At 43.0% G+C, this 26,421-nt stretch overlaps 1 protein-coding gene across 4 annotated transcripts in view; it reads left to right on the top strand.

The window, feature by feature from the left end:
• Positions 1 to 26,421, top strand: part of VPS13D (vacuolar protein sorting 13 homolog D) — a 240,245-nt gene that overhangs the window by 54,946 nt on the left and 158,878 nt on the right. For all 4 annotated transcript variants that reach the window (XM_045777921.2, XM_045777920.2, XM_045777919.2 and 1 more), the window contains exons 26-35: positions 3,899 to 4,121; positions 9,101 to 9,311; positions 11,422 to 11,593; positions 11,764 to 11,876; positions 14,260 to 14,472; positions 17,672 to 17,937; positions 19,292 to 19,425; positions 23,026 to 23,181; positions 24,391 to 24,601; positions 25,119 to 25,193. In XM_045777921.2, coding sequence (XP_045633877.2) covers positions 3,899 to 4,121; positions 9,101 to 9,311; positions 11,422 to 11,593; positions 11,764 to 11,876; positions 14,260 to 14,472; positions 17,672 to 17,937; positions 19,292 to 19,425; positions 23,026 to 23,181; positions 24,391 to 24,601; positions 25,119 to 25,193 — 1,774 coding nt within the window. The remainder of the gene's footprint in view (positions 1 to 3,898; positions 4,122 to 9,100; positions 9,312 to 11,421; positions 11,594 to 11,763; positions 11,877 to 14,259; positions 14,473 to 17,671; positions 17,938 to 19,291; positions 19,426 to 23,025; positions 23,182 to 24,390; positions 24,602 to 25,118; positions 25,194 to 26,421) is intronic.

The raw sequence follows: 26,421 nt of genomic DNA, 5'->3' as shown, positions 1-26,421 counted from the left end.
GGATGCTTCTTATATATCAGCCAGTGCTAAGCTCTTTACATATTTGTCCTTTTTTCCCCCCTCCTTAGCAACCTAAGGGGGTATCTGGTTTTATTAACCCCATTTTTTGCGCTAAAGATATTGAGACTAAGGTAGGGTAGGTCATTCGTTTTGGATAATACAGCTAGTCACAAGTACAGCATGGGCCCCAGACTTGGCATGCCTGCCTTCCATACTCTTAACTGTGCTATGCCTTCACCTCCCGCTATTAGGGTTAAGTCTGTGTGGGGAGAGTTAACTGGGGAGGGCTGTCCCTGCGATGTGCCTTACAGGTCCTGGCCTGCATAGCTGTAGGTCTTTTGAGTTTTCTAAAGGGTGTGGCTGAGTTCATTAGAATAATTTCGAGGGAAGAACTCCAAAAATGATCACGGGAAAGATACAAATTTGAGCAGTTAGTGTTTGCCTCTCTAGGTGTAGAAAGAAAAGAAATTGAGAAAGTGTGAGGAGGGTGCTAGTTCTTACCAGGACTTTGCCAAGGACCTCAGCTTGGTTCAGAAAGTAATAGGAGACTATATTGGTTGGTAATGCCTGAACTCAAATAATATTATTATTTTCAAATTACTGTCTCCTCCATATTTTTCTTCCTTTGTTTTATTTATCACTCATCCATTTACTCACTCTTACAGAGCTACACATCCCGAGCTGAAAATATTTGATTCAGCGAGCGGGAGTGGGTAGAGTAAGAAGGGTGCAGACAGACAGCGGGAACGTAGCCGCCATGTTTGTTTGTCATAACCTTGGGTTCAGACCAGAGCGAGGACGAGGGGTTGAGGGGCGGGTTGTCCATGTATCACCTCACTTGTAGTCACTCAAAGAAACCAGATGCAGTGATCCCAGCAGAGGGTGGCACCAGAGCAGCAGTGCTCAGCACTGGGGGGCAGAGCGCCACCACCTCATAGCTTCGTAGACAGGCCTTCAGGCAGAACTAATGATTGAGAACTTGCTTCTTGACCTCGCTATGGAAAGCCCTCCTGTGGGAATGATAGGCCTTCCCTGCTTTGATAGGAACGCATAGGCTTCCACTTAGGTATGATTTTTAAGAGAGTAAAAATAAAATCAGTGTCTGCTGCTCTTTCACAGTAGAGCACTGGTAACCTGGGGCTTAACGAAGAAAGTGTGTTTTCACAGTTGAGAGAGAAGCATTTTGCTGTTCACTGACCAAAGTCTTAAAGAACATAAAAGAAAGATCCATTTGTGAAAAGAAAGATTGTAACTGCTAAAAGTTCTAGCTTCTGAAATTTCCTTAGTATGATGTATTTATAGTTAACATGACTAGCTTTTTTTTTTTTTTAAGATTTTAATACTTGAGAGAGAGAGCAGAGAGATAGCACATGAGTGGTGGGAGCAGCAGAGAGAAAGGGAGAAGCAAACTCCCCGCTCGGAGCTTGATCCCAGGACCCCAGCATCATGACCTGAGCCGAAGGCAGACGCTTAACTGGCTGAGCCACCCAGGCGCCCCAGCAGGACTAGATATTAAACAAATGTGTCAGAACTTCTGTTTGCACATGAAGGTTGTCCTCACCATCACCTTGGGACACTTTGTTCCAAAATCTCATTCCAGCTCTGCTCGAGGGAGAGCTGAATCCCTCCTTTGGAGCAATCTTTTGAGCCGACAGTAAGCTCTACAGGATATCTGTGTCTGTGGTAAATCTTTGTTTTGAGAACTAGATTTTTTAGGAAGAGATCAGCTAGAACCAGAATGGGTCATCAGGTCGAATAATACCGTTTTTGTTTCTCTCTCCTTCCTAAAAAGGTAAAGGACTGGTGTTCTCTATCAGTCATATCTATATATGGGCTCATGAGCTAACTCAGAAGATAGCCTCTAAAGAATTGCCAAAATATTTGAAGAAATTTTTGCGCATGAGTTTCTGCTTTGTTAAATAAGCCAAATAACAGCACATAGTCTGTAGCATTTTAATCAAAGACTTTTCCTGTATTTGTTTTTGAGGATTTGATTTTAAGTGGCAGTGCGTACAAGGATCACTTTTTCTTCAAGGTATAAATACACTTTTTGCCTCCTGGTTATTCTGAAAAACCTTATGGGATTCAGCAGTCGATTCACATTCATTTCTTTAAAAAGAAAACCTTTCAAGAACTAACTCTTTAGGTACCACGTACTTGGGAAAGCCTGCTTATCACCTTTTTGTCTCTTTGATGAGTCACTTCCCTCCTGTGTCCAGAGAAAGGCTTTCTTAAGGACCAATAAAGGAAATTTCTTTTGTTTTTTTGGCTCTAGGCAGTAATTTCTTGATAATCTGATTTCCTTAAATCCTAGAAAAACTTTTATCTTGTTATGTGCCAGGGATTGTTCTGTAGAATTCCCTAAGGGCTGCTTGGAGTGTGTCGCCTGGTAAAGCCTTGGTAATCAGATAAAGCCCTCTGCGGAGCTCACCTCTCCACAGGCACAGTCAGCTCGGTTGATCTAGGCCTACATGAAGTGAAGACTTGCTTTCTTCACCAAACATCACTTTGCGTTTACATTTTCCCTTTAGTGTATTTGCATGTGTGAGGTTTGTCTAGTATGCATTCCAGTGGTTAAAGAACAGGAAGTAATCCTGAAATCAAAGCTCACGGAGGGGTTATTTGCCTTTGAGTTCCCCTGACTCCAGTGTGTTTGGGATTGTTTTACACAAATCCATGTCTTAATGAGTGCAGGCTTGGATTTTTTTACATATGCTTTTACTTTCATTCTTCTCAACCGTAACTCACGCTTAGACCATAATTTCTAAGTCAGCCTTTCAAAAGCTTTGAGTTAATTCCTCAAGCCATTGATTTATTTAAAGCAACTAGAGAGGGGATGTAGAGATGAATCAAGCGAAAGAGCAACGAGTACTCTCTAGAGTTTAAATAAACTAAGCAAGGGGGAAGGGTTTTACTGTCGAAATATTTAAATAAGAGCATTTACCTAGCAATTTGCCTTCCCCCCAAAAAATGCGGCAAGTAAGAACTTTTAGTTGGTCCCCCCCCCACCACGGTTACTTGTAAGTCACTGTACTCAAGATAACTGGGAAGGAGAACAGTATTACCATCTCCTTTTCAAATGCTGAGATAGTGAACACACAGGGCAGCGTGGGCAGGAAATCCTGCCCTTGCCCCCAACGTGCCTGTGAAGGTGGGTCCGTGGCCCCGAAGCCTGCAGCACAGCACGGAGGCTTGGGTGAAGTTTAAAAGTCGGTTATGGAATCATTTGGGTGAAGACGATTTCCCCTGTTAGCAACGAACTGAAGGTACTAAGTATATAAGAAAAACGTGTAGTGTTTTCAGTAGAATTACAGAATTTATGGTACTCCGGATTTGCCCTAAATTTTTATGCCCTTGAACAGAAACATAATAGGAATGGCCAGCCTCCTACGTTTTCCATTGTTTTCATTTGCACAGTTACTTAAAGAGATGAGAGACGTAAGCCCAGAAGGAGCGACTTCCAGGAGGTGCAGACACGCTCCCATGGCTTCATTCCTATGGAACCATATTGCTGTAGATACAGTCTCAGAATAATAAGCTCCTCCCCTCCGCAGAGCCACAGCACATATCGTAGGGCCGAGAGGTCTGCTTTCACTGTGTTTGACCTAGACTAAACCACTAACAGTTAGCGTCTTAAGCCAACAGATAATGTATTCCTGCAAGATTGCTGTAGTGTTCAACAGGTATTGAATTATAAGTAACATCTCTGCAAGTAATTACATGTGACAGGAAATGTCATGACCCTGTTACCCTTTTGTTTATGGGATTTGGGGGCCTTGGGAAGTGCCAAGTGTCATAGAGTCTTTGAAGAGCCCAGGGACTGGGATAGGACTTCCAGCAAAGTAAAGATACCATCACCCCCATTCCTGCCTTCTAGTTTTATTTTGTTTCTTCCCAGGAATCTGTGCCTTCAGCTTCCCCAACGGGTACCCCCAGACACAGTATGAGGAAAATGACGAGCACGGAGGACCCGAAGGGAACGCATTCCGAGGGGCTGTTCATGATGCCTCCTGCTGGAATGAGTCTAGGCAGCCTGAGGAGTGAGTCTGTGCCGAGTACCTCGACCAAGCAGCAAGGGCAGCAAGCCGCGCCCTCCGCCGGCCAGGTTTCCAGTAGTCCAGGTAAGAGGAGAAAGGAGCTGCATGGCGAAGGTGGGGAGTTCATGAGACTGTGGCAGGTGCCTCAGGGGTGCATCATAGTGGTAGGGGGTCTGTAGTGATAATATGATTTTGATATTGTTTTAGAAAGCTTCAGAGTCTTAGGATATAGATTTTAGCAGTGAGTGACTTCTAAAGTACAGTTAAATTAGCAAGACACAGTGTGAACACAGAGATTTACGTGGTCTCTTAGGACTTTTTCCTTTAGGTCAAGGTAGTTGCCACAAGATGGTATTAGTATAACTAGAATGATTCCTGCATCCTTAGACACATCCTTGCAAGTCACTGTCCAGACACTATCCACTTTCTACTTAAGTATTATTCTATTTAATTCTAAAAGCAAAGAACTCTTATAAAATATTAGTGTGAATTAGGTTACAGCAGAGATATTATAAGTAACAATTTTGCGAAGACAGGAACCATCCAGTTATTGGTGCTCTTCTCTAGAATTTAAGAATTAGTCATTCTGGATGAGAGCCTGATTTTGGCCTTTTGGATTTTTTTAAATTAAATTAAATTAAATTTTTTATTTTCTTTTAATTCCAGTATGTTAACATAGAGTGTTATAATAGTTTCAGGTGTACAATACAGTGATTCAGCACTTCATAATCACCCTGTGCTCACCACGACAAGTGCTCGTCTTAATCCCCATCACCTATTTCACCCAACCCCCTTCCACCTCCCTTCTTTTTTTTTTTTTTTTAAGGTTTTTTTTTTTTATTATTTATTTGACAGAGAGAGAGACAGCCAGCTCTGAGAGAGGGAACACAAGCAGGGGTAGTGGGAGAGGAAGAGGCAGGCTCCCAGCAGAGGAGCCCGATGCGGGGCTCGATCCCAGAATGCCGGGATCACGCCCTGAGCCAAAGGCAGACGCTTAACGACTGAGCCACCCAGGCGCCCCTCCACCTCCCTTCTGAGAACCGTCAGTTTGTTCTCTATAGTTAAGAGTCTGGTTCTTGGCTTGTCTCTCACTTGCACTCTCGTTTCCTTTGCTTGTTTTGTTTCTTAAATTCCACATATGAGTGAGAGCATATGGTATTTGTCTTTCTCTACTTATTACTTATTTCACTGAGCGTAGTACTCTCCAGTTCCATCCATGTTGTTGCAAATGGGAAGGTTTCATTCTTTTTTATGGCTGAGTAATGTTCCATTATATATACATACATATATATATACATACATATATATATATATGTATGTATATATCCTCTTTTTTTTTTGAAGGTTTTATTTACTTATTTTTGCACGCGCGCGAGAGAGAGCACGTGCGCGAGAGAGAGCACGTGCGCATGCACAAGCAGGGGGAGCAGCAGACGGAGAGGGAGAAGCAGACTCCCCACTGACCAGGGAACCCAATGTGGGGCTCGATCCCAGGACCCTGGAATAATGACCTGAGCTGAAGGCAGACGCTTAACCTACTGAGCCACCCTCTTTATCCATTCCTCAGTTGATGGATACTTGGACTGCTACCATAATTTGGCTATTGCAAATACTGCTATAAACATTAGGTGCATGTATCCCTTCGAATTAGTGTTTTTGTATTTTGGGATAAATACCCAGTAGCATGATGACTGGATCATGGGGTGATTCTATTTTTAATTTTTTGAGGAACCTCCATAATGTTTCCCGAGTGGCTGCACCAGTTTGGATTCCCACCAGCAGTGGAAGAGGGTTCCCCTTTCTCCGCATCCTTGTCAACACCTGTTGTTTCCTGTGTTGTTGATTTTAACCATTCTGACAGGCATGAGGTGATAGCTCATTGTAGTTTTGATTTGCATTTCCCTGATGATGAGTGATGTTGAGCATCTTTTCATGTGTCTTTTGGCCATCTGGATGTCTTCTTTGGAGAAGTGTCAGTTTGTGTCTTCTGCCCATCTTTAAACTGGATTATTTGGGTTTTTTTGGTGTTGAGTTGTGTAAGTTCTTATACTAACCCTTTATCAGATATGTCTTTTGCAATATCTTCTCCCATTCAGTAGGTTTCCTTTTAGTTTTGTTGTTTCCTTTGCTGTGCAGAAGCTTTTTATTTTGATATAGTCCGGCCTTCTGTCTGTTTTAAATTTATTTTTATTTTTTAATCCATTTTTATTTTATTTTATTTAAGTGGGCTCCATCCCCAGCACAGAGCCTGACTTGGGACTTGATCTCATGACCCTGAGATCATGACCTGAGCCAAAATCAAGAGTCAGATGCTTAACTGACTGAGCCACCCAGGAGCCACTAGTTTTTTTTTTTTTTTTTAAGTTATCTCTACACCCAATGTGGGGCTTGAACTCAGGACCCCAAGATCAAGAGTTGCATGCTTCTCTGACTGAGCCAGCCAGGCACCCCTGGCCTTTTGGTTTTTAAATGTATTCTGGGTAGGTGATGGATGGAATAAAGTGAGGTGGTGCTCCAGGAGTCGGAGAGGGGAACAGAAGGTGATTCGCCACAAAAATCAGTCTGGTGTGATAAGGCTTTGAAAGATGTGGGACCCTCACTAAGAAGGCTGGTGCATGTCTTTTGGTCTATGCAAGAACTGACAGTACGAGGTTCTACTCCCTGTGGTCCCTTGTGGTCCTAGAGGTGACAGGAAAGTGGCTTATGGTTGGACTGATGATTAAATAAATGGGATTATCCTAATCATCGTCACAGTGCTGGTTGTTGAACACTTATTGTGTGCCAGATGTCATGGCACGTTGTTCCATAAATCATTGCATTTCACCCCATAGGACCCCTGTAGAGTCTTATTTTTATCCTCATCTTAGACACAGAGAGAGATCAAGTAGCTTAACCTGCCCTGGGTAGTGGCAGAGTCGGACTATGAACTTAGGCAGTTTGACCCCAGAGCTGAATCCTTCATCTACGTGATACTGTCCACCAGTCTCTATACGTGACGCGTCTGGAGCGTGGAGGGGGTGCGCATGGTGCCACCCAACACTTGCTACCTCCTGCCGTTGCTGTGAGGACAGTGAGGAGTAGGAGGGCCAGCCTTCTGTGTGGGCGGATGCCTATGAGAAGTGATTTGGGATGTTTTAGAGGTCGATGGAAAGATCTCTCTCCAAATGGTATTTCTCCTTCCTGTTTGCTGTTTCTGGAATTTCTTTGTTTATGATTAAGATGCGATTAAAGTAGTGGTTTTCAAACTTCTTCGTGTATCCTTAGGGTTCCATGATGACCCAGGGAGTCTCTGAAGCCCTTTATACCTCCCCCCACCCCCTTCTACCAGATCACTTCCACTTCTGTCTCTTCCACGTATTTATCAAAATAGTAAAAAATAAAGAACTGCTTTATTTATTTACTTATTTATTTTATTTAGAGAGAGAGTGTGTGTGTGTGTGTGTGTGCATTTATTAGATCCTAATGAGGTTGGATATATTTTCATATACATACTGGGATGATTTTCTTTTTGTAGTGAATTGCCTGTCACGTTCCTTGCCAGTTTTCCTACTTGTGTATTCTTTTCTTACAGATTTTCAAATCTTTATAAAGTGGGGCCATTTCCCTATTATCTGTCAAATATATTGCAGTTTTTTTTCCAGTTTCTCCTTTGCCCTTTTTATTCATGCTGTTTTTGTCTTGTAGAACTCTTTAATTTCCATGTAGCTAGATCCATTGTTACTTTCCTCTGTGTGTTCCGCTTCCAATAACACACTCAGAAACACCTTCCCCATGTTTTATCATCTCATGGGATGAATACCCTTAATTTTTTTAAAAAATAACTTAAGGATTATTTTGTCAAGTTCTGCTCCCCCCCCACCTCAAAAATTCTCTTTTGGGATTTTGACTGGAATTATATTAAAGAAATAGATTAATTTGGGGGAGAATTTATAAATTTACAATTTTATATTAGAATATAAGCTTCATGGTGGAAAAGATATTTGTATGTTTTGTTCACTGCTGTATCCTAGAATAGTGTCCTGGATTTAGAAAAGTAGCTGGCACAAAGTAGGTGTTTTAAACATATTTGCACTAATAAATTTTAAGTCTGAAGAACTGATATGTAGTGCGAGCTGAATGCTGATGTGATATCTGGCTCTGCTGGATATTAGCTTGCTATTAGACACGGCTCCTGCCACTCTGCGTAGAAGATGAGAGGGTCACCAAGCAGGCCTCTAAATGCGGACATACTGAGATGTTCTAGGAAAGACAGAATGGTGCAGGAGAAAGAACAGAGAGGACCCAGTTGAGATTGAGAGGGGAGGGTGATGCCATAGGTAAGGCTGTTCAGATAGTGAAGGGCTTGGAAGTTTTGGGAGATAAAGGCCAGTGAGCCCGAGGCTTCAGGAGCAGAGTGGAGAATGGCTCGAGAGGAGGTTGGAAAAGTAGGCAGTGGGCTTATGCAGGGTTTTATAAGGATTTAGGAGGAGTTTTACAGAAACAACTTTGGATTAAGCATAATCATTAAAGCGTAGAAGGAAGAGAATGTTATGGTCTCATTTATTTTTTTAAGGATTACTCAGGTATTTTGCGGGCAGAATGGTTTTGTGAGGGCCAGGAGGGAATGGTGTAGGTATATTGGAGGGGAGCTTCTGGGGTGCCAGGCAGAATGATGGTGGTTTGGATGAGGTTGGTGGTAGCGGAAATGATGACATATTTGTTTAAGAAAAGAATTTTGGTGCTGGAAAACTTTGTAAGCCTTTGGGTCGCATCCTCTCCTTGGGAGGGATGGCTGTCCAATCATGTCGGTCATAAATCCTTTAGGCTCAGCTTGTGTCTCAGGACAGTAGCATGTGGGTGACGTGGAAGGGGAGTGGACAGGAAGTGTCTAGTGCAGGGATCATCACATAGGGAGGCCTTGGTGCCAGAGTGCAGACTTTTGGATGCTCAGGTTTTTGAAGCAGACAGTTCTGAACATTTTCCAAAGACAGAATGAACTTTGTTTAGCTTTTTAGTTGTGTCCGGAGCCGGTCCTTTCCGGATCTTATTTTCTTCATTCTGTCTCTTCCGTTGGGTGCATGTAGAAGACCATGTCTGCCTGCTGGATTGCATTGTCGTGGATCTACAAGACATGGACATCTTTGCTGCAGAGAGACGTCCACGAGAGTATTCTAAGGCCTCAGACGACAGCAGTGGAGATCTGGTATTCCCTTCCTATTTCGTGCGGCAGACGGGAGGGAGTCTCCTAACTGAGCCTTGTCGGCTGAAATTGCAGGTGGAAAGGAACTTGGACAAGTGAGTGGTTTATATCTGGATCATTATCTATTGTAGGTAGAATCTTAATAACTTGGAGATCAGTGCTGCGAAGGTAAGTCTGGAAGAGAATAGGTGTTCACTTATTTCTTCTATGTCGCAAATATTTATGGAGTCCCAGCTGTATACTAGATGGGAGTTCTACTGTGTTGGGAAGAAAAACCTTCTGCCTTTATGGAGCTTATGTTGTGTTGATAGAGGGATATCGGAAGGCAAATTAGAAGGTGATTCTAATTTAGAGTTTGACTCAGTGTTATAAACTGTGTTATAGGATTGCCCCTGAGGCCTTGGAAACAAAGACGAAGGGGCACGAATGTAGCATGGCTTTTGGTGGACGTAGGGAGGTGGTGATGACAGGGAACGTATTTTGGAAGAGGTGACATTGGCTTATATTTTCCAAGCACAATAGATTCTGGACCTGGTGTTGCTACTTACCCTGGAACTCCATTTTAATCAGAATAACTGTTGAGATGCAGTTCTGCCCATTTTTGCTCCATTAAGCAATCTGAAAGTACTCCATAAAGGCAATGAGCTGACTCTAATTTACCTTTTCATTGGTAAATTAAACACATTTCTGCAGTTTAGAGTATTGCTTCAGTTGTCATTACTTCCATGGGATCGTCCGGGAAACATCTTAAATATAAATGTTCCCAGACCTCACCTGAGACCACCAGAACCTGAGTCTCAGGGCCGAGCCTTGGGTGATGTGAGCAAGGTCCCCTGGCGGTGCTCATGCTGGCCTGGCCCACGCGCCCAGCCGGGAGCTGCTGTGCCCCGTGCACGATGGCTGTCCGTTTGGGGCATTCATTTTGGAGAAAGCAGCAACGCTTGCATTTTAACTACAGAGACGGCCGTGGCTGTCAAGTCATGAAAGACGTTCTCCTTTGCAGCATTTTGACAAGCAGTCTCGTTACTTGTGGGGAGTGCGATTTTAATCCGTCTTTGGCCACTCCCTTTGTGGTTCTGGGGTTTGGGCGAGCCATTTAATGCCACTTTTTTGTTTCTCTGTGCATTAGCGACACCGTGTAGCTGCTCTCCCTGGGATTTTTGCATTTCATTCTTACTTGTTATTCGAGTGCTGCCTGGCTGGCGCTCAGTTATGCTTGGCATGGGCTCTCTCTGGTTTTACTGGCCTAGCAATCTTAGGAGGAGCTTCGTTATTTAGAAATGGAACACTTTGTTTTCTTTTCAAGTAATGCTTTCCCCCCCCAAAAATGTGCTTTGTTACCCTGATTATGTAAACTTGACCCGCTTCGCTTCCATCACTGTTTATGTGCAGTGATTATACTGTTAGCCCCGATAGGCGGTGATAACTCGGTACGAGATACCCTCTCAGCTGCTTGCACCCCAGAAGCAGGAAGCTGAGAGGGCACCGGGTAGTCCTTCCCAGCTCTTCTCGTGTGGCTTGCATCACTGCTTTCTTTACTTGATCATATATAGTTTTGCTCTGCAGACAGAGTAATTTTTTACATTCTTCTGCTTTCCATCCCTGTCCTCTACTTCACGTGCTCAGAGCATGGTGTCTGCAGGAGCCACGGTGCCCACTTCTCCCCGGGAGGGTGGGGGGAGAAGCTCTTTCGTGTGGGACAAGGTGTACTACCCCCTGGCCCGGGCATCTCAGTCCTACTCCTGCCCATCTCAGCAGAGACAAGTAACAGATTCACCTTTTATCCTGACGTCCCATCTGGGCTCCGTGTGAAACATTGGTGTCCGCCTTTAGTTAACATGAGAGCCGAAGAGTTAAATGTAGAGGTTGCCATTTCTTTATTGCCTCCCCAACGGTAATGTTTCAGCTCTTTCTGGGTCTCATGAGATTTTTCCTTATTAATAGATTACTTAGCCAACTCCGATTTGGGGACTTTATAAATGCATATTTCGAGAAAAAAGGGGCTTTTTGTAGCCGAAGCAGGACATAGTTGTGCTCATGTGCTCCACTTGGAGCCACATGAAATTTTTATTACTGGAAGTTAGGAATGAACTGATGGATAACGTAGGCGGGTGCATTTTAGCTCTTCCTTACGTCTGGGTGTGAGCTTTGTCGGTGTTAAGTTGCCGATTTGTTTGCCAAAGTGACTTTTTTTTCTTTCCTCAGAGAAATAAGTCATACGGTGCCAGACATATCTATCCATGGCAATCTCTCCTCAGTCCACTGCTCCCTGGATTTGTACAAATACAAGCTGATTCGTGGTTTATTGGAGAACAACCTCGGAGAGCCCATTGAGGAATTTATGCGGCCTTATGATTTACAAGACCCAAGAATTCACGTGAGTGAGACCTCGTGCTGCCCCGTAACTCTTAACTCTTGCCGTCCCAGCTGATGGCCACCTCGTGCGTGGATCCCTCCAGCTCACCTGCGAAGACAAGATGGAACAACGAGCAAATTACTGTCTTGACATATTAACCCCCTTTTCAGATTGGCATTTTCCTCTTGCAGACTATTCTCAGTGGAGAAGTGTACACGTGCATGTGCTTCCTCATCGATATGGTGAATGTAAGTCTGGAGCTGAAAGATCCAAAAGGAAAAGAGAGTACTGGGTCCTTAGCCAGGTATGACTTTCAGAGTGCTGGTTTACGCCTAGCGGCTGACATGACAGTGACAGTATCCCAGACAGTACACGTATTTCGCTTTATTGGAATCCGCTTTAGCGTAGAGCAGAGGTTGCAGAGTGGTGGTTCACGACCGGAGGTGGTCTGCACAGTGCTTTTGGGTTGGTCTACATGGTGCTTTTTCAAAGTTTAAATTCATTGCTTTGTCAGTAAAGACAGGTTATTAGGACGTTTCAGTGGCCTCCACACCTGGTGCTGAAACCGATGCATTTGAAAGAACTGCAGATATTATGCAAAACTTTCCTGAGAATCTACTGGTGTTGGTTTTTTATTTCTTTTTTTTTTCTTTTTTTTGTTTTTATGTCAGCACTGTTTAGAAAAATCGTATAGTTGACACACAGCGTTAGGTTAGTTTCACGTGTACAACATAGTGATTCAGCTTCCCTGTGTGTTTTGCTGTGCTCACCACGAGTGCAGCCGCCATCCGTCACCACAGGACACTGTTACAATACCATGACTATATTCCTTGTGTTGTGCTCTCGATCATCGTGACTAATGCATTCCACACCTGGAAGCCTGTACCTCCCGCTCCCCTTCCCCCACCCCCCTCCCCGCTCCGAATCTACTGGAGTTTTACAAGTACTGGATTCTAGCACCACAGTTAGGGAGAGCTCGTAATGCTGCTAATGATGTCCGTAGAACATACCTTTAACATAATGCGGTATCTGCATGTATACGGGGAGAGACAAAGAGCCACCACGGTTGTACTTCAGGTGCAAGGAAAGGGGGAAGCATTCCAAAGAGCCTGGGGTGTAGGAAGGTGTTAGGCTTCAGTGAAAAAGTCTTATTATAATACATTCCTAATGTAATCTTGCTGCGGTGCTATGTCTTCAACAGCTTAAAAAGTAGTAATAAATAAAAACTGATATGGTGGGGGTGGGGGGCAAAAAAGAGGTGACAGACGTGCAGACACTGATGCCGTGTGTCCATGGTGGCCGTCAGGCTGCTCTTTGGCTGTGGTCACTGTGGCTGAGAGAGCAGCCGGCGTCTCGATGTGCCAGCGAGAAAGCCAGGGGTCCCGCAGTGGTCTTGAATGGCCCAAATGTGCCACCCCCCTCATGGAGTCAGAGCACGGCCCCACAGAGTGCAGAGGGGTCAGAAGTATGGGCTGGGGGGCGTCTGCCTAATCGGGGAGTGGCCCTGCTGACTGCCTCCCCAGCCAACATTTAAAAATTGGGGGACGTCACATAGAAAATTTGGATTTCAGCCTCTTTTGAGAAGTTGAAAGCTTTGACTACGTGCCCGTGTGTTCACTGAGGAGCTTCTTGGGCAGCCTTTAGATAGGGCGTGTGTTGCCTGGTGACTCACTGAGTGTATCACTTACGTGGTCTGGGTGGACCAAAAATTTGTCATGACTGGTGTGGAACCTTGAGGACTGCATTGTGTTTTCACACTTGATCACCTTTTCATTTTGATCTCTTGACGATCATGTGAGATTGGGCAGATATGAATTCTATTGTCCAGAAGGAATTTTTACCTAGGGTAAAGTCATATGGCTGGAAAAGTGGTTCAGTATTTGAAAACAGGACTTCAAAGTCTAGAAATTTCCCTACGGAAACAATCTTTTTTTTTTTTTTTCTTCTTCTTCTTCTTCTTTGTCTTTGCCTCGAGAATCCATCCTGGCCTATGTCTAACTCAGTTGAATAAATGGTATAATGAAGCTTGGGTCCCAGATTATCTTGCAAGCCAGCATCTTTTTTCCTGATGACTAGCTATGCCCTTAGTTTTTTACAAAATGAAATAATTCTGTATGGAATGTCATGATGGTACTGAATAAATGATGAATTGCACATTGCAGCTTTCTCTGTTATTAAAAAAAAAGGCAGCATCAAATGCACTTCCTCTTGATGGATCAGTTACATTATTTCTCTATATGAAGAGTATTATTTGTTCTGGTTGTTTCCAGGAAGCTATAGTGGTTAAATAAAAATGTGGCAGTCTCTGGAGAGAGAATCCTGCAGGCAGGCTAGGAGTTGACAGATGAAGGTCTAACGGGACCCTTCCCATCCCTCGGGGATTGTTACACATATATAGCCTCCTCAGACTTGAGATGAGAAACGAGAATGCTAATGCACCCAGATATAGTAGATAACGTTATTCCTCATGGAGTTCCTGTGGACAAGAGCATCTTCCTGGAACTGAAAAGTAAGAGGCAGGGCATAATGGCTCTAAATCCTTTTTGAGGAGTCTGTTAACAAAATCAGTGAAAGTTATTCTCCTTCATAAAGCTCAGGTATACTTATGATTTTGTTCTGTTGTCTTGAACTTAGATGATTTTGTGAAATGGAAGAGTTTAATATCCTATCTGTTTTCTCCCTTTTAGATTCGACTTCAAAAAATGTAAACTGCTCTATGAAAGCTTTTCCAACCAAACCAAGTCCATTAACTTGGTTTCCCATTCCATGATGGCTTTTGACACTCGCTATGCCGGGCAGAAGGCCAGTCCTGGCATGACAAACGTATTCAGCTGTATTTTTCAGCCTTCCAGGAACAGCAGCACGACCCAAGGATCCATTCAGATGGAACTGCATTTCAGGTAGTGGATCCAGACCCCGACTCTCCATTTCTTTATCAAGAAACTTCCTTTTGTGGCCAGTGGGCCAGGGCTCTGTCAGCTTTAGAACATCCTAGGACTGAGGAGTCACTGAAAGATAACTAGAGAATGGCTCACCGGTGCAGCTCACATAATTGAGTGTTCCTGTCACCTTGCAGTTGCATTTATTGGCCAAAAGATGTCTCTGTTGCTTTAAAAAAAAGTTTAGGATGAGCCCAGAGTCTTAAAATCAATGTCTCATCTCTGTTCTAATATGTAAAGCAAATTGAGGAAGGAAGAAGTGATTCTTGTTTAAGAGGAAAGAGGACGTTTGGGCTATAGAAATTATAGGAAGGAAGGTGGTTTTGACTTGCATTATTGATTTATCTATGCATGTCTTGCTAACCCACTTCTCCATTTAAAAGAGCTTTAGCCTCTTTGGACTAGATTATGTTTTTCTTCCTGGTATTATGCTAGGAAGTGGTGTGAGTATAATGAGTGTATGTTTTGGAATCGTACAGATCTGGCCTCAAAACCTTGATCAACCACTTTCTAGCTGTGTGTCCTAGGACAAGTTCAACCACTTTGACCTGCAATTTTCTCCTCTGTAAGTTAGAAGAGAATGACTGTACCCACCTCACAGGGTGGAGGCAGTAATTAAATAAGTAATTCTGGCCTGTTGCTTGGCACAGATGGTAGCTCTTATGATTATTACTGATGTAGCTGGTGTTGTTTTATGATATACTACCGTAAGATTTTATAGGTAAGTGAGGATAGACCTGAAAACTGAAAAAATAGGTTTGATCCAAAATCCTCCAATGCAAATCCAAAAGGAGACCTTTGGAAGCAATGTCAGTTCTATTCCATTAGTGCTTAATGTTATCAGATATGCTTCAAATAAAAACTAGTAAGTAAAAAGACTGGGAAAAACCTCATGGAGAAAAAAAGATCAAAATTTTTCTTGTGTTCATATGCTTGATTGTACTTGATATATTTCAGTGTGCTGCACAGTGAGTTCTCAGGGTTGAGATTTCCTTTAGGGAGAGGTCATGGTCACTCTCCATATGCCTTTAGGAAGTCTAGCAAAGTGGACAGTCAAACCTTTGCCTGAACTTTTTGGATGTTCAGAATTGAGAATGCGCATTGCCTCTTACTGAGTCCTTCCACGAGCCGTCCACTTTCCCTACTGTCATACTTAAATCCTCCTGGCAAATTTGCCAATCAGGTGGCTTCTGCCCCATTTTACAGATGCAGCATAGAAGCTAGGAGGGCATTGAGTACCTCTCCAAGGTCACACGGTGGGTGAGTGAAGTGGCCAGGACTCACACTGGGGCCTCTGATCTCAGCGCCCATGTCCCTTGGAACAGTCCTCAGGTGTGGCCACTTGTGTCTAGTCATCTGGCTGACTGTGGTCAGAAGCTAAGCTGGCTGTGATTTGTGGTTCTTTCATTTGAAGATGTTTATCTGAGCAGGAGGCTTCCCTGTATTTGGTCCTTCTGCAGAAACCATTTCCTTTTGGGTTTGCTGTATTATTGATCGAGCTTCTTAATCTAACAGCTAGATGTTGTCTCACCGATCATATTTTTAATACACAAGGAGCCTTGAGATATTATTCTGTTTATATACCGGAGGTGTATAATTTCTTGGAGCCAAATAGTAAAGTCTTACCTTGGCTCTTGTGAACAGAAATACCATTGTGAGTGAGAGGGGTTAACATGTTCTCTTGATTGGAACTTTTGAACGCTTTCTGTGTCTCAAGAAGAATTGCTCTTCTGTTGGGATTATGTGTGTCAAATATAAATCACTTCACAGTGTTTAAAGGCTTGAAATATTTTCCAGAAAAGGGTATCAGACATACTTTGACTTTTCAGTTAGTGAATAACTCTGACGATCTGTGTTCAAAATGGGGTGGAAAAATTTTACTGAGGGCAACATTTTTTCTCTAATACAAAAGAGTAAAGTGTTTCTGTGAAAAATGCTGTGACTGTATGAGGGAGACATGCATCACTGTGCCCTTTCTCCGGAGGCAGTGAGCCAGGTTTAGGAGAAACAAGAGACCAGAGAAGCCAGACTTAAAAACATCTCAGAATCCGCTTTTGCTGGATAGGAGCCCCTTTTAGGGGAGGTAACCAGGTACGGGTAGTAGCTGGAGCCCCAAAGTCACTTTTGAGCTCACAGAACAAAGTCAACCCAGAAAACCATTAAAGGTATCCTGAGCCCACTTTCCTCTGTCCCACCCGTCTCTGCCCACTCATATTCTGGTAGAGCCTCACCAGTTTGAGACTAGGGTTGGGGTCCTCCGTGGCTTTTCACCTCAAATAGAGAATTCGGGGTCATGGAGCCTACAAAACCACTATTGTTTCTCGCCCTCCCCCAACTCCGCTTCTGGGGTGCTTAGGGTTATGCCCACACATAAATGTCATCTTGTTTGTCCTCCTTCTCAGGCTAAAGATCTGGGCTCTCTGGTCAGATCCAGCTGGAGAATTAGTACTAGTGTGTACATTCGGTGTTTGTGAAGAAGTGATCCCAAACATCAAAGAAAGGGCGCCTCACTGATCTTGAAGTAGCCTGTAGGGAAGGCAGCTGACATTTACTGAACACACACACCTGTTACGTGCCTGGTGCTTTGTCTTTTACAGTGTTCATATTTCTCATTTTATAAGTGAGGAAACAGGCTCAGAGAAGGTAGGCGACTTATCCAAGATAACACAACTTGTAAGTGACTGGATTTTAGCCTGTGCTCTTTCTCCTGCACCGAGATTTCTCAGCTTCGGCATGATTGACGTGTTAGGTTAGATTCTTCTTGTTGTGGGGCTGTCCTGTCTGTTGCGGGGTGTTTAGTAGGATCCCTGGCCTCTGCTCACTGGATGCCCATAGCAAACCACACCCCCGTCCCGTGTTGTGACAGTCACAGATGTCTCCAGACATTGCCAGAAGCCTTCTGGGGGACAGAATCACTCCTGGTTGAGAACTGCTGGATGGCACTATACTGCTTTCTTACAGCCTAAAAATATGATTAGCTTTTGAAAACATACACTGAATATCTTATTAAACTATTATTCATAGTTTATTGATACCCAGAGCGGTCAATTTAAAAAATACTGGAAAAACACCTGCCCAAGCTGAGTAATACACTTGCAACTTCATAAAATACATTTCTCCTTTCCGGTTCTATTTTTTTGTTAAATCTTTTTCCTTGCAGATCTACGAAGGATTCGTCCTGTTTTACGGTCGTTCTCAACAATCTGCGTGTGTTCCTCATATTTGACTGGCTGCTGTTAGTCCATGATTTTCTTCACACTCCCAGCGATATTAAGAAACAGACTAATGTTACTCCTTCTCGCCACCGCAACTCCAGCAGCGAATCTGCTGTAGTCCCCAAAACTGTGAAAAGTGGAGTAGTTACCAAGCGGTCTTCCCTTCCTGTGTCCACTGAAAGGCACCTGGAGGTCAAGGTCAATGTAACAGGTGAGCACATGTAGGTGTGAGTCACCAATTCTCAGTCTGCATGTCAGGCTCAATCTGTGTCTTCTCATGTCTTCACAGTGCTCACCTTCTCAGATGTAAGTGTGAGCACTTACACATTTGCATACAGATCAGCAAGTGTTGAAATTCTTGACCTCCATTTTCTGGTGTGAACTGCTGGCTCACACTCAAGGCTGCAGGGTTCTGGGCCGTCTGCTCCGCCTGCCCATGGCACATGCCCAGCTTGAGCACTGCCTGGCCAGTGGTCTTTTTCCCCGAGTATTAAATCTGGCTTCAATTTTCCGTTTGATCTTCAGTGCTCCAACAGATGTGCCTGACTGAGTTTAGGCAAATCTGACGTGTGAAAATCTCAGTTTAAAGATAAATTAAGTGAGGGGATTGTTATTTTCTTTACAAAAAGAATATGTTCCTTTACAAACAGATTTACTGTGGTTTTTGTTAACTAGCGAACTCTCCTAGTAGATCTGTATGTATTTGTGTATCTTTTCTTGTGTTTGTGATGTAGCCCAACTACTGCTCAGTGGTTTGGAAGGAGCTGGCCAGCGCAGTGCACTTTAAATGGGTTTCGTTTCAAAAGTTCAGTCTAAACATGGGTTTTGATGAAAACGAAAAGTAAATTTGCCATGTACAAACGAGTAGAAAACTGTGCATTTAGTAATTTCAAAAAAATCTACGTTTAAATTAGTATATGTTCTTTGTAAACAACTGGAATAGCTATGTAGATGATGTTGTGCCTTTCCCTGCCCGACCAGCATTAGGACATGTATCTATTTCCGGGATTTTTAAACAGGTCATTGCTTGGAGAAGGGTTGATTTCCTGGGCTTCTGAATATCTCATAGTCCTCCCAGGAGACTTAGCTTAAAAATACATACTAAAGATTTTTTTTTTAATTTATTCATTTGAGAGAGAGAGCAAGCCAGAGCACAAGCGGAGGCGGGGGGCCGCAGGAGGGGGAGAAGCAGTCTCCCTGCTGAGCAGGGAGCCCGACATGGGACTCTATCCCAGAACCCCGGGATCATGACCTGAGCAGAAGGCAGACACTTAACCAACTGAGCCACCCAGGCGCTCCTTAAAAATACATTCTAAAGAGAGAAGAGACACTGCTTCCCAGTCTTTTCTGCCTGTGCAGTGCTCTTTTGGCTCAGCTGTGCCTGGCCAGATACAGAGAATTTGTTCAGGGTGGCGGTGAAGCAGAGTGTCGACAAACATCCTGGAGAACAGGTCTTGTTGGCTCATGTCCCCCCTGCCCGGCGTAAATGAGTTGCCTAGTTTGCAACAGCCTGGTGCTTTCCAGCTTCCCAGCTTTGGCTTGATTGACAATGCTGTCCTTTCCAGGCACGGAGTTTGTGGTCGTTGAAGATGTGTCCTGCTTCGATACCAATGCCATTATTCTCAAAGGCACCACAGTGCTCACCTATAAGCCCCGATTTGTCGATCGCCCCTTTTCAGGAAGTTTGTTTGGCATTGAGGTAAGAAGTCTCTGGGTCGATTAAAATACTTAATGTTTGGCTTAAGAGAAAAGCATATGGAAGAGAATTTACCTCCTCAGCTTTCATTAGGGGAAATAATTAATGGAGTTGGAGAACTCTAGCCCCCCTCTCTTTGTTTTGTCCTCAGATCTTCCAGGTTATCCTTATATGTGAAGTCAGTCCTCCAGCGTCAGGTTGTAAATATGCCGAGGGACTGGGCCTCTTGCTCTTACATCGTCCCTTCCTCGAGAAGTTCAGTGAAACTCTTCCAGTTCCCAGTACTATGTCTGCGGGTCTAGTCCTGGGCAAATTAGTCAAGGTGGGGAAGCAGTCCTCATTTCCCCGAGTCCCCTTCCCGGTGTTGAGTTGTCTCTGTGAAGACCTAGGGCTTTGTGGTCTTGGAAACTTGTTTTTAAAAGGTGTGAAGGATTTTATGTATTATGCTTTTAGGAATATCTAATCTGTAAAGGATCTCTCTGGAGACGCATGCGTAACCTAATGGAGGGAGTCTCTGATAGTGCTGCTGTCGGCTCTAATTTAATCTCACGAAGGAGATTCTTTGCAGTGGAGTGGCCTTTGTAGCCTGAAAATTACATTATGCAATATTAAGTATAAACTTCTCTGTTTCTTTTAAAGTCAGGGTTGTGGAGAGGGAAGGAGAAATGAGGCAGATTATTATTTCTTTTTTTTTTTTTTTTTTAAGATTTTATTTATTTATTCGACAGAGATAGAGACAGCCAGCGAGAGAGGGAACACAAGCAGGGGGAGCGAGAGAGGAAGAAGCAGGCTCATAGCTGAAGAGCCTGATGTGGAGCTCGATCCCATAACGCCGGGATCACGCCCTGAGCCGAAGGCAGGCGCTTAACCACTGTGCCACCCAGGCGCCCCCAGATTATTATTTCTATCAAGTGTTCTTAATCCACTGATCTCTGCTAACGTTCCTCTTGTTATAATATTAGAATATTTGGTCCAGGTTACTCATCATTTCCTTTCCCTTCATGATTGAACTTTTCATGCCCTATTCTTTCCAGTGATATTTCAGAGGTCGAATGAACAAAACTTATTTTCACTGTCAGCAGCATATGGCACTTTTTTTTTTCTCTCTCATCAGATATAGCTGAATAAAACCTGTAGAGATTTCACTTCTTGATTGTTTGTTTCTCTCATGTAAAGAAACCTCAGTTTGAGAGGAAGGATTTACATGCTGGTGTGATGTGAGTTGATCATGAAATTGTAGTTCTTCTGCTTTCCAAGCCTCTCCAGTACCAGCTTTGAATGGAAAATATTGGTGATTCATTAATGAACTGTCAGATACAATTGAGTTTGGTGTAGCAAAAGGCCCTAAAGAAAAAAGGAAAATGAAACTTTTTTTTGCTCTAAAGTCTTAGAAAAACTATATGGCAAAATATTTGAGATTCCTGGAAATTCCTTTTAGTCTTGTTCCTCAGGCAGCACAATTGGATCTGAATTTTAAGACCCCTCCCCCCCACTGCCTTGGTACATCACTGGGGGAGAATTTATAAAGGAAGCCAAATGAGTTGATTTTGAGTATAGTAAAGGAGCTTGGCTTCACATGTTTTCCAAGAGTACTAGAGAATATCCCCCACCCCTCAAAAAAGGGGAAGGAGCAAGGGAGACCAACATGAATGCTTTCTTCTGTACAATTCTTTTTTTTTCCTTTGTTTTTTTCAAATTTTTATTTAAATTCTAGTTAGTTAACATTTAGTGTAATATTGGTTTCAGGAGCAGAATTCAGTGGTTCGTCACTTACCTACAACACCCAGTGCTCATCACAAGTGCCCTCCTTAATTCCCATCACCCCTAGCCCCTCCCCGCCCACCTCCTTCCATCAACCCTCAGTTTGTTCTCTATCGTTAAGAGTCTCTTATGGTTTGTTTCCCTCTCTCCCTCTTTTTATCCCCCTCCCATATGTTCCTCTGTTTTGTTTTTAAAATTCCTCATACCAGTGAGATCATATGGTATTTGTCTTTCTCTGACTGACTTATTTCACTTAGCATGGTACACTCTAGCTCCATCATTGCGAATCACAAGATTTCATTCTTTCTGATGGCTGAGTAATATTCCATTGTGAAATACATACCACATATTCTTTATCCGTTCACCTGTCGATGGACGCTTGGGCTGTTTCCATAGTTTGGCTTTTTTTTTTTTTTTAAGATTTATTTATTTTAGAGAGGGAGAGAGAGAGAGCAGGGGGAGGGGCAGAGGGACAGGGAGAGAATCCTCAAGCAGACTCCATGCTGAGCATGGAGCCCAGCTCGGAGCTTGATCCCAGCACCCAGAGACCATGACCTGAGCCAAAATCAAGAGTTGGCTGCCCAACCGACCGAGCCACCCAGGCACCCCTGGCTATTGTCCATAATGCTGCTATGAACATGTACCCCTTCAAAGCTATGTTTTTATATCCTTTGGGCAAATACTTAGTAGTACAATTGCTGGGTCATAGGGTATTTTTATTTTTAACTTTTCAAGGAACCTCCATACTGCTCTCCACAGTGGCTATACGGTTTGCATTCCCTCCAGTAGTGCAGCAGTGTTCCCCTTTCTCTGCGTCCTTGCCAACACCTGTTGTTTGTTGTGGTGTTAATTTTAGCCATTCTGACAGGTGTGAGGTGGTATCTCATCGTGGTTTTTGATTTGTGTTTCCCCCATGATGAGTGATGTTGAGCATCTTTTCATGTGTCTGTTGGCCATCTGGATGTCTTCTTTGGAAAAACGTCTATTCATATCTTCTGCCCATTTCTTAAATGGATTATTTGTTTTTTTGGGTGTTGCACTTGATAAGTTCTTTATAGATTTTGGTCTTCTGTTCTTGAAGTACAAAGATAATTTGGTCCTAGAATGGGAGTCTTCTCTCCCTTCTCTCTTCCCATAAATATGTTTATCAAACTTTTTTACACAACATTTCAAACATATACAAGTAAACAGGTTAATATAATGAGCCCCTACATACCTATCACCCAGCTTCAATAATTAATGTATTTTCAATTATGAAAGTAACAGTTATATTACATCACATTGGGGGAGGGGAGGAAAAAATTACCCATCCCTTTGTCCAGAATCTTTGTTGACATTTTGATGTGTTTCTTTCCTTAAAGTCCTGTGTAGTAGTATTTTGATTGGGCTGCTTGTTCACATAATCCATGTTGTAACTATCTTCCTACATTCCATGTGGTCTTTTAAATTGTCACTTTTAAATGACTGCAAAAGATTCCATATGATATAAACTGGGTTGCTCTGAATTTTTTTATTAACTATTAAATAATGGTTCAATGATTTTTTTCCCTGTATTTTGTATTATTTCCATAGGCTAGTTCCCATATTTGATTAGTGAATCAAAGGGTATGAGATTTTTAGGCCTTTTGCCAGGTGTCAGCGAACTGCCTTTTATAAGGGAGGGGAACTACTGCCCACGCTCTTGGCTGTGGGCAAGAATACTGGCCTCCCTTTTGACAATATTTATTTCACCAGTTGTTGTGGGTCTTTTGATAACACGGGGCTGATTGCTACCGAAATAGTGGGTTTTTTCCGCCGATGTTTAGACTCTTCTAAATCAGACATTAATTCTTCATTTTCTAGGTGTTTTCGTGCCGACTAGGGAATGAGCACGATACGGCTCTTTCAATTGTTGATCCAGTTCAAATTCAAGTGGAGCTGGTGGGGAATTCTTCTTATCAGAATAGTTCAGGATTGATGGATGCATTCAATAGTGAAGATTTCCCACCGATCTTAGAGGTAATGATGAAAAATCTGTGGACACCTCGATACACTCTCAAACGCTGCCCTGTGCCTGAATGCGAGGTATTTGCTGATCTCGACAACATTTTCGTCACTTCGGCGAATACAAAAGAAATGTGACATTGTCTCTGTCCCAGAAAATCTTTCAGTCTTGTTGAGAATCAAAGACCTGTTAATTGTCTGGTATCATCTTGAAGTTCTGTGAAAGCTGACAGAAACAGAACGCAGCAGAGGGGGGAGTCTGGATTGTGGGTGGAGCCGAAGGTAGGGCAAGTCTGAGGGGGCGCAGGGGACAGGATGTCAACAGGCAGAGGAGGAGAGCAGTCCACGTTAGGAAGTAGCTAAGTCAGGGGCGAAGGGGCCCAGCCCACATGAAACAGAGGGAGGTCTCCCCAGAGCAAGGACGTGCGTACGGGAGTACAGAGGATGCAAGGTGAAGCCGGGGAAAGTGAAGCTGGGCAAGGAAGGCATAAGGATTTGGCGTTTAATTCCTTTGGCCAAGGAGGAACAATTAATCCATTGGAACCATGGGAGATTGAAAGGGAGAGAAAAGCCATGTTGGTTTTTTATCTTTAAAGACAAAATAAGTAATAAAGCAAGCACCACCCCCAGACATTCTAACGGTTCCCTCAGTTTTGAGTGGTCTTGTGCTGGTGTCTGCATTGCTTGCCCCGGCGGCTGTATTGCCGGTGTTGGAGGGAGGCCGGACGTGGGGAAACACTGGTGTGGCGCTGGACTCGTTTAAGGTTGTGTTTGGAGAAAGAAGAGGTAATTTTTGTTGAGTGGGCAGTTGGTTTCAGAGATTTAAAAACATTAAATCGATGAAAGCAAAATGGGTTCACAGAATGCTAATAGGTGATCCTGTCCCCCATCCCTCCCCCAGCCTTTTTCTGATTCTCTGCTTTGATGATTAATCTACTTGTAAGAAAATCATCCAACTGAAATATTCATTGCTTTAGTAAATTTCCTAGCTTTTTATTTTTTATTTGGTGCAGTTTTGTGAACATTCGACCTCATAGCAGAGACGTCTTACCTCATGGCCCTTGGTGGTTAATTTTAAGATCTTCCCAGTCTTCAAAATGAAAAATTAATGTAGTGTCTGCAGGACTTCTAGAACTTGAGCTGGGGACTATACATACATGTAAAAGGTGTGGGCGTAAAAGCAAATGCAACTTGAAAAAACTGCTGCCTGTTCGATTTTGTTAGATTCAGTTACAAGCCCTGGATATCAGACTCTCCTACAACGATGTTCAGCTGTTTCTTGCCATTGCGAAATCCATCCCAGAGCAAGCTAATGCCGCAGCACCGGACCCAGGGGCCTTGGAGACCACCTCCGTTAGTGGCTACCTTCCCGGCGCGTCTCGGCCGGGAGAGGAGAGCAGAGAAGGGACGAGACATACCCTAGATCCTGTCTTGGGTAGGTGTTGAACTGTGAACCCCACTCAGTCTGCCTAATAGCTCCCCTTCTGGTTATCTGTCAAGATTGTCTTTTACACAATTAAATTGTTCAAAGTATAATTGTATGTCATTAAGTGTAATTATAAGTATGATGCTGTAATTTTTTAAAATTTAAGAACAAACACAGCACCCCAAACCAACTGCTCTAGCCTACACTAGTTTTCCTTTTACCATTTCTTCCAGAGTTATGTGGATAACGCTACTGTTTAGTTTTAAACATTGAGTTTTCCTCTATTGTTATGTGGATAATACTAAATTTCAGTTTTAAGCTTTTATAAACACAGTCAATATAGGGAAAAGACCCTTAAAAATTTCAGGGTGCACTTTGATAAGTCTCCAGTTCGGAGCCCATTTTTGTGTAGAGAAACGGAATGTTTTAGCCACCAGCTTCTGAATTTCTTTTTTTTTTTCTTTAATTAGTCAGTGGACTCATTTCTGTAAAATTGTTTATAAAAAGTACGTACTTTTTCTTCTAGAGTTACAGCTGGCTAGACTGCAGGAGCTGGGATTCAGCATGGCTGATTGTCGCAAAGCCCTTTTGGTGTGCCAAGGTAATTTGCACAAGGGTTTCCATGACCTGTTGTTCACCTTGATCATACGCTTGCTTCCCATTTCCCCCGCTGCTCCCACAAGGTGACTTAAGAGAGCTGGACTGTGTTTTGAAGCCTTTCCGTAGTTTTCTGTGGGCTGAGCAGGATCTTGGACTGGGCATAATGACGAGCAGCAGTATTTCATAGTGGATAAGAATATGGGCTCTGGAGCTGATGCTGTGTTCACTGTGCTTTTTGATTACTTATTAGTGACTTGGGCAAGTCACTCAGCCTCTCTGTACCAGTGCTTCCTTATCTGGAAAAAGAGGATAAGAGGACTTCCCTTGGAGGTTTGATATAAATAAGCACTGTCTACAAAGCACTTTGGGAAAGTGCCTGGCACACAGCAGGTGCTCTAATGCTGTTAGCCAATGTTGCCGGTGGTCGTGGTAATGGTGGTGATGCTGGAAGTCATGACCACTGAGCTCCCATGTGCCTCATCCTGTGTTTTCTTGTTGAATCTTCATAGCCCTTCGAGGTGGGTGTTATTATCCCTGCTTCGGGTAAGGAAACTGGCTTAGATAGGTTAAGTTAACTGGTCTGAGGTCACCTATTAGTGAGGGGCTAAGATCGACTGAAAGCCAAGTCTGCCTGTGTTCTTTCTACTTCCCACCTTCCTCTGTGTTGCCCTTTTTCTTAAAACAGGAAGATAAAGCAAAAGCTGTATTTTTTCTAGTCTGTACTTGTGTGTACATTTCTCTACCTCTTTACATACTATATATGTCCACATATATATATATATATACATATAATACCATGTATGTTGGCAGATTGTACTGCAAATGCAATTGTATAGCCTCTTTTACAATATAGTTTTATTGAATTACAGTTGCAATATTATTATAATATACTTAATATCAGCATCTTCCCATGTCATTAAAATTATTTATAAATACTGAATCTTTTTACATTGACCTAATGATGCATTTTAATTTAACTGTTCTTTGTTTTTCATTCTTTAAATAAATATTATACACAGTTCGTAATAAATATTTTTTGGTATGAACTTCTGTCTATATCTTTTAGTATTTCCTTGGTGGAGGGACCTAGTAGTATAAATACTGGATCAAAGATATAGATATATTTTTCAGACTTTTTACTCAACTTGACAAATATTTTTCTAAAACATTGTACCACACCGAACTCCAACCAGTTAGGTGTGAAAATGCTGGTCTTACCACACAGTTGT

The sequence above is a fragment of the Ursus americanus genome, chromosome 33 (genome assembly GCF_024610735.1).
Source record: "Ursus americanus isolate L20-20 chromosome 33, mUrsAme1.1.p, whole genome shotgun sequence".
In the NCBI taxonomy this organism is placed as follows: Eukaryota; Metazoa; Chordata; class Mammalia; order Carnivora; family Ursidae; genus Ursus; species Ursus americanus.
Note: the sequence above shows the minus strand (reverse complement) of the source record. Positions and strands in the feature narration are given on the sequence as shown.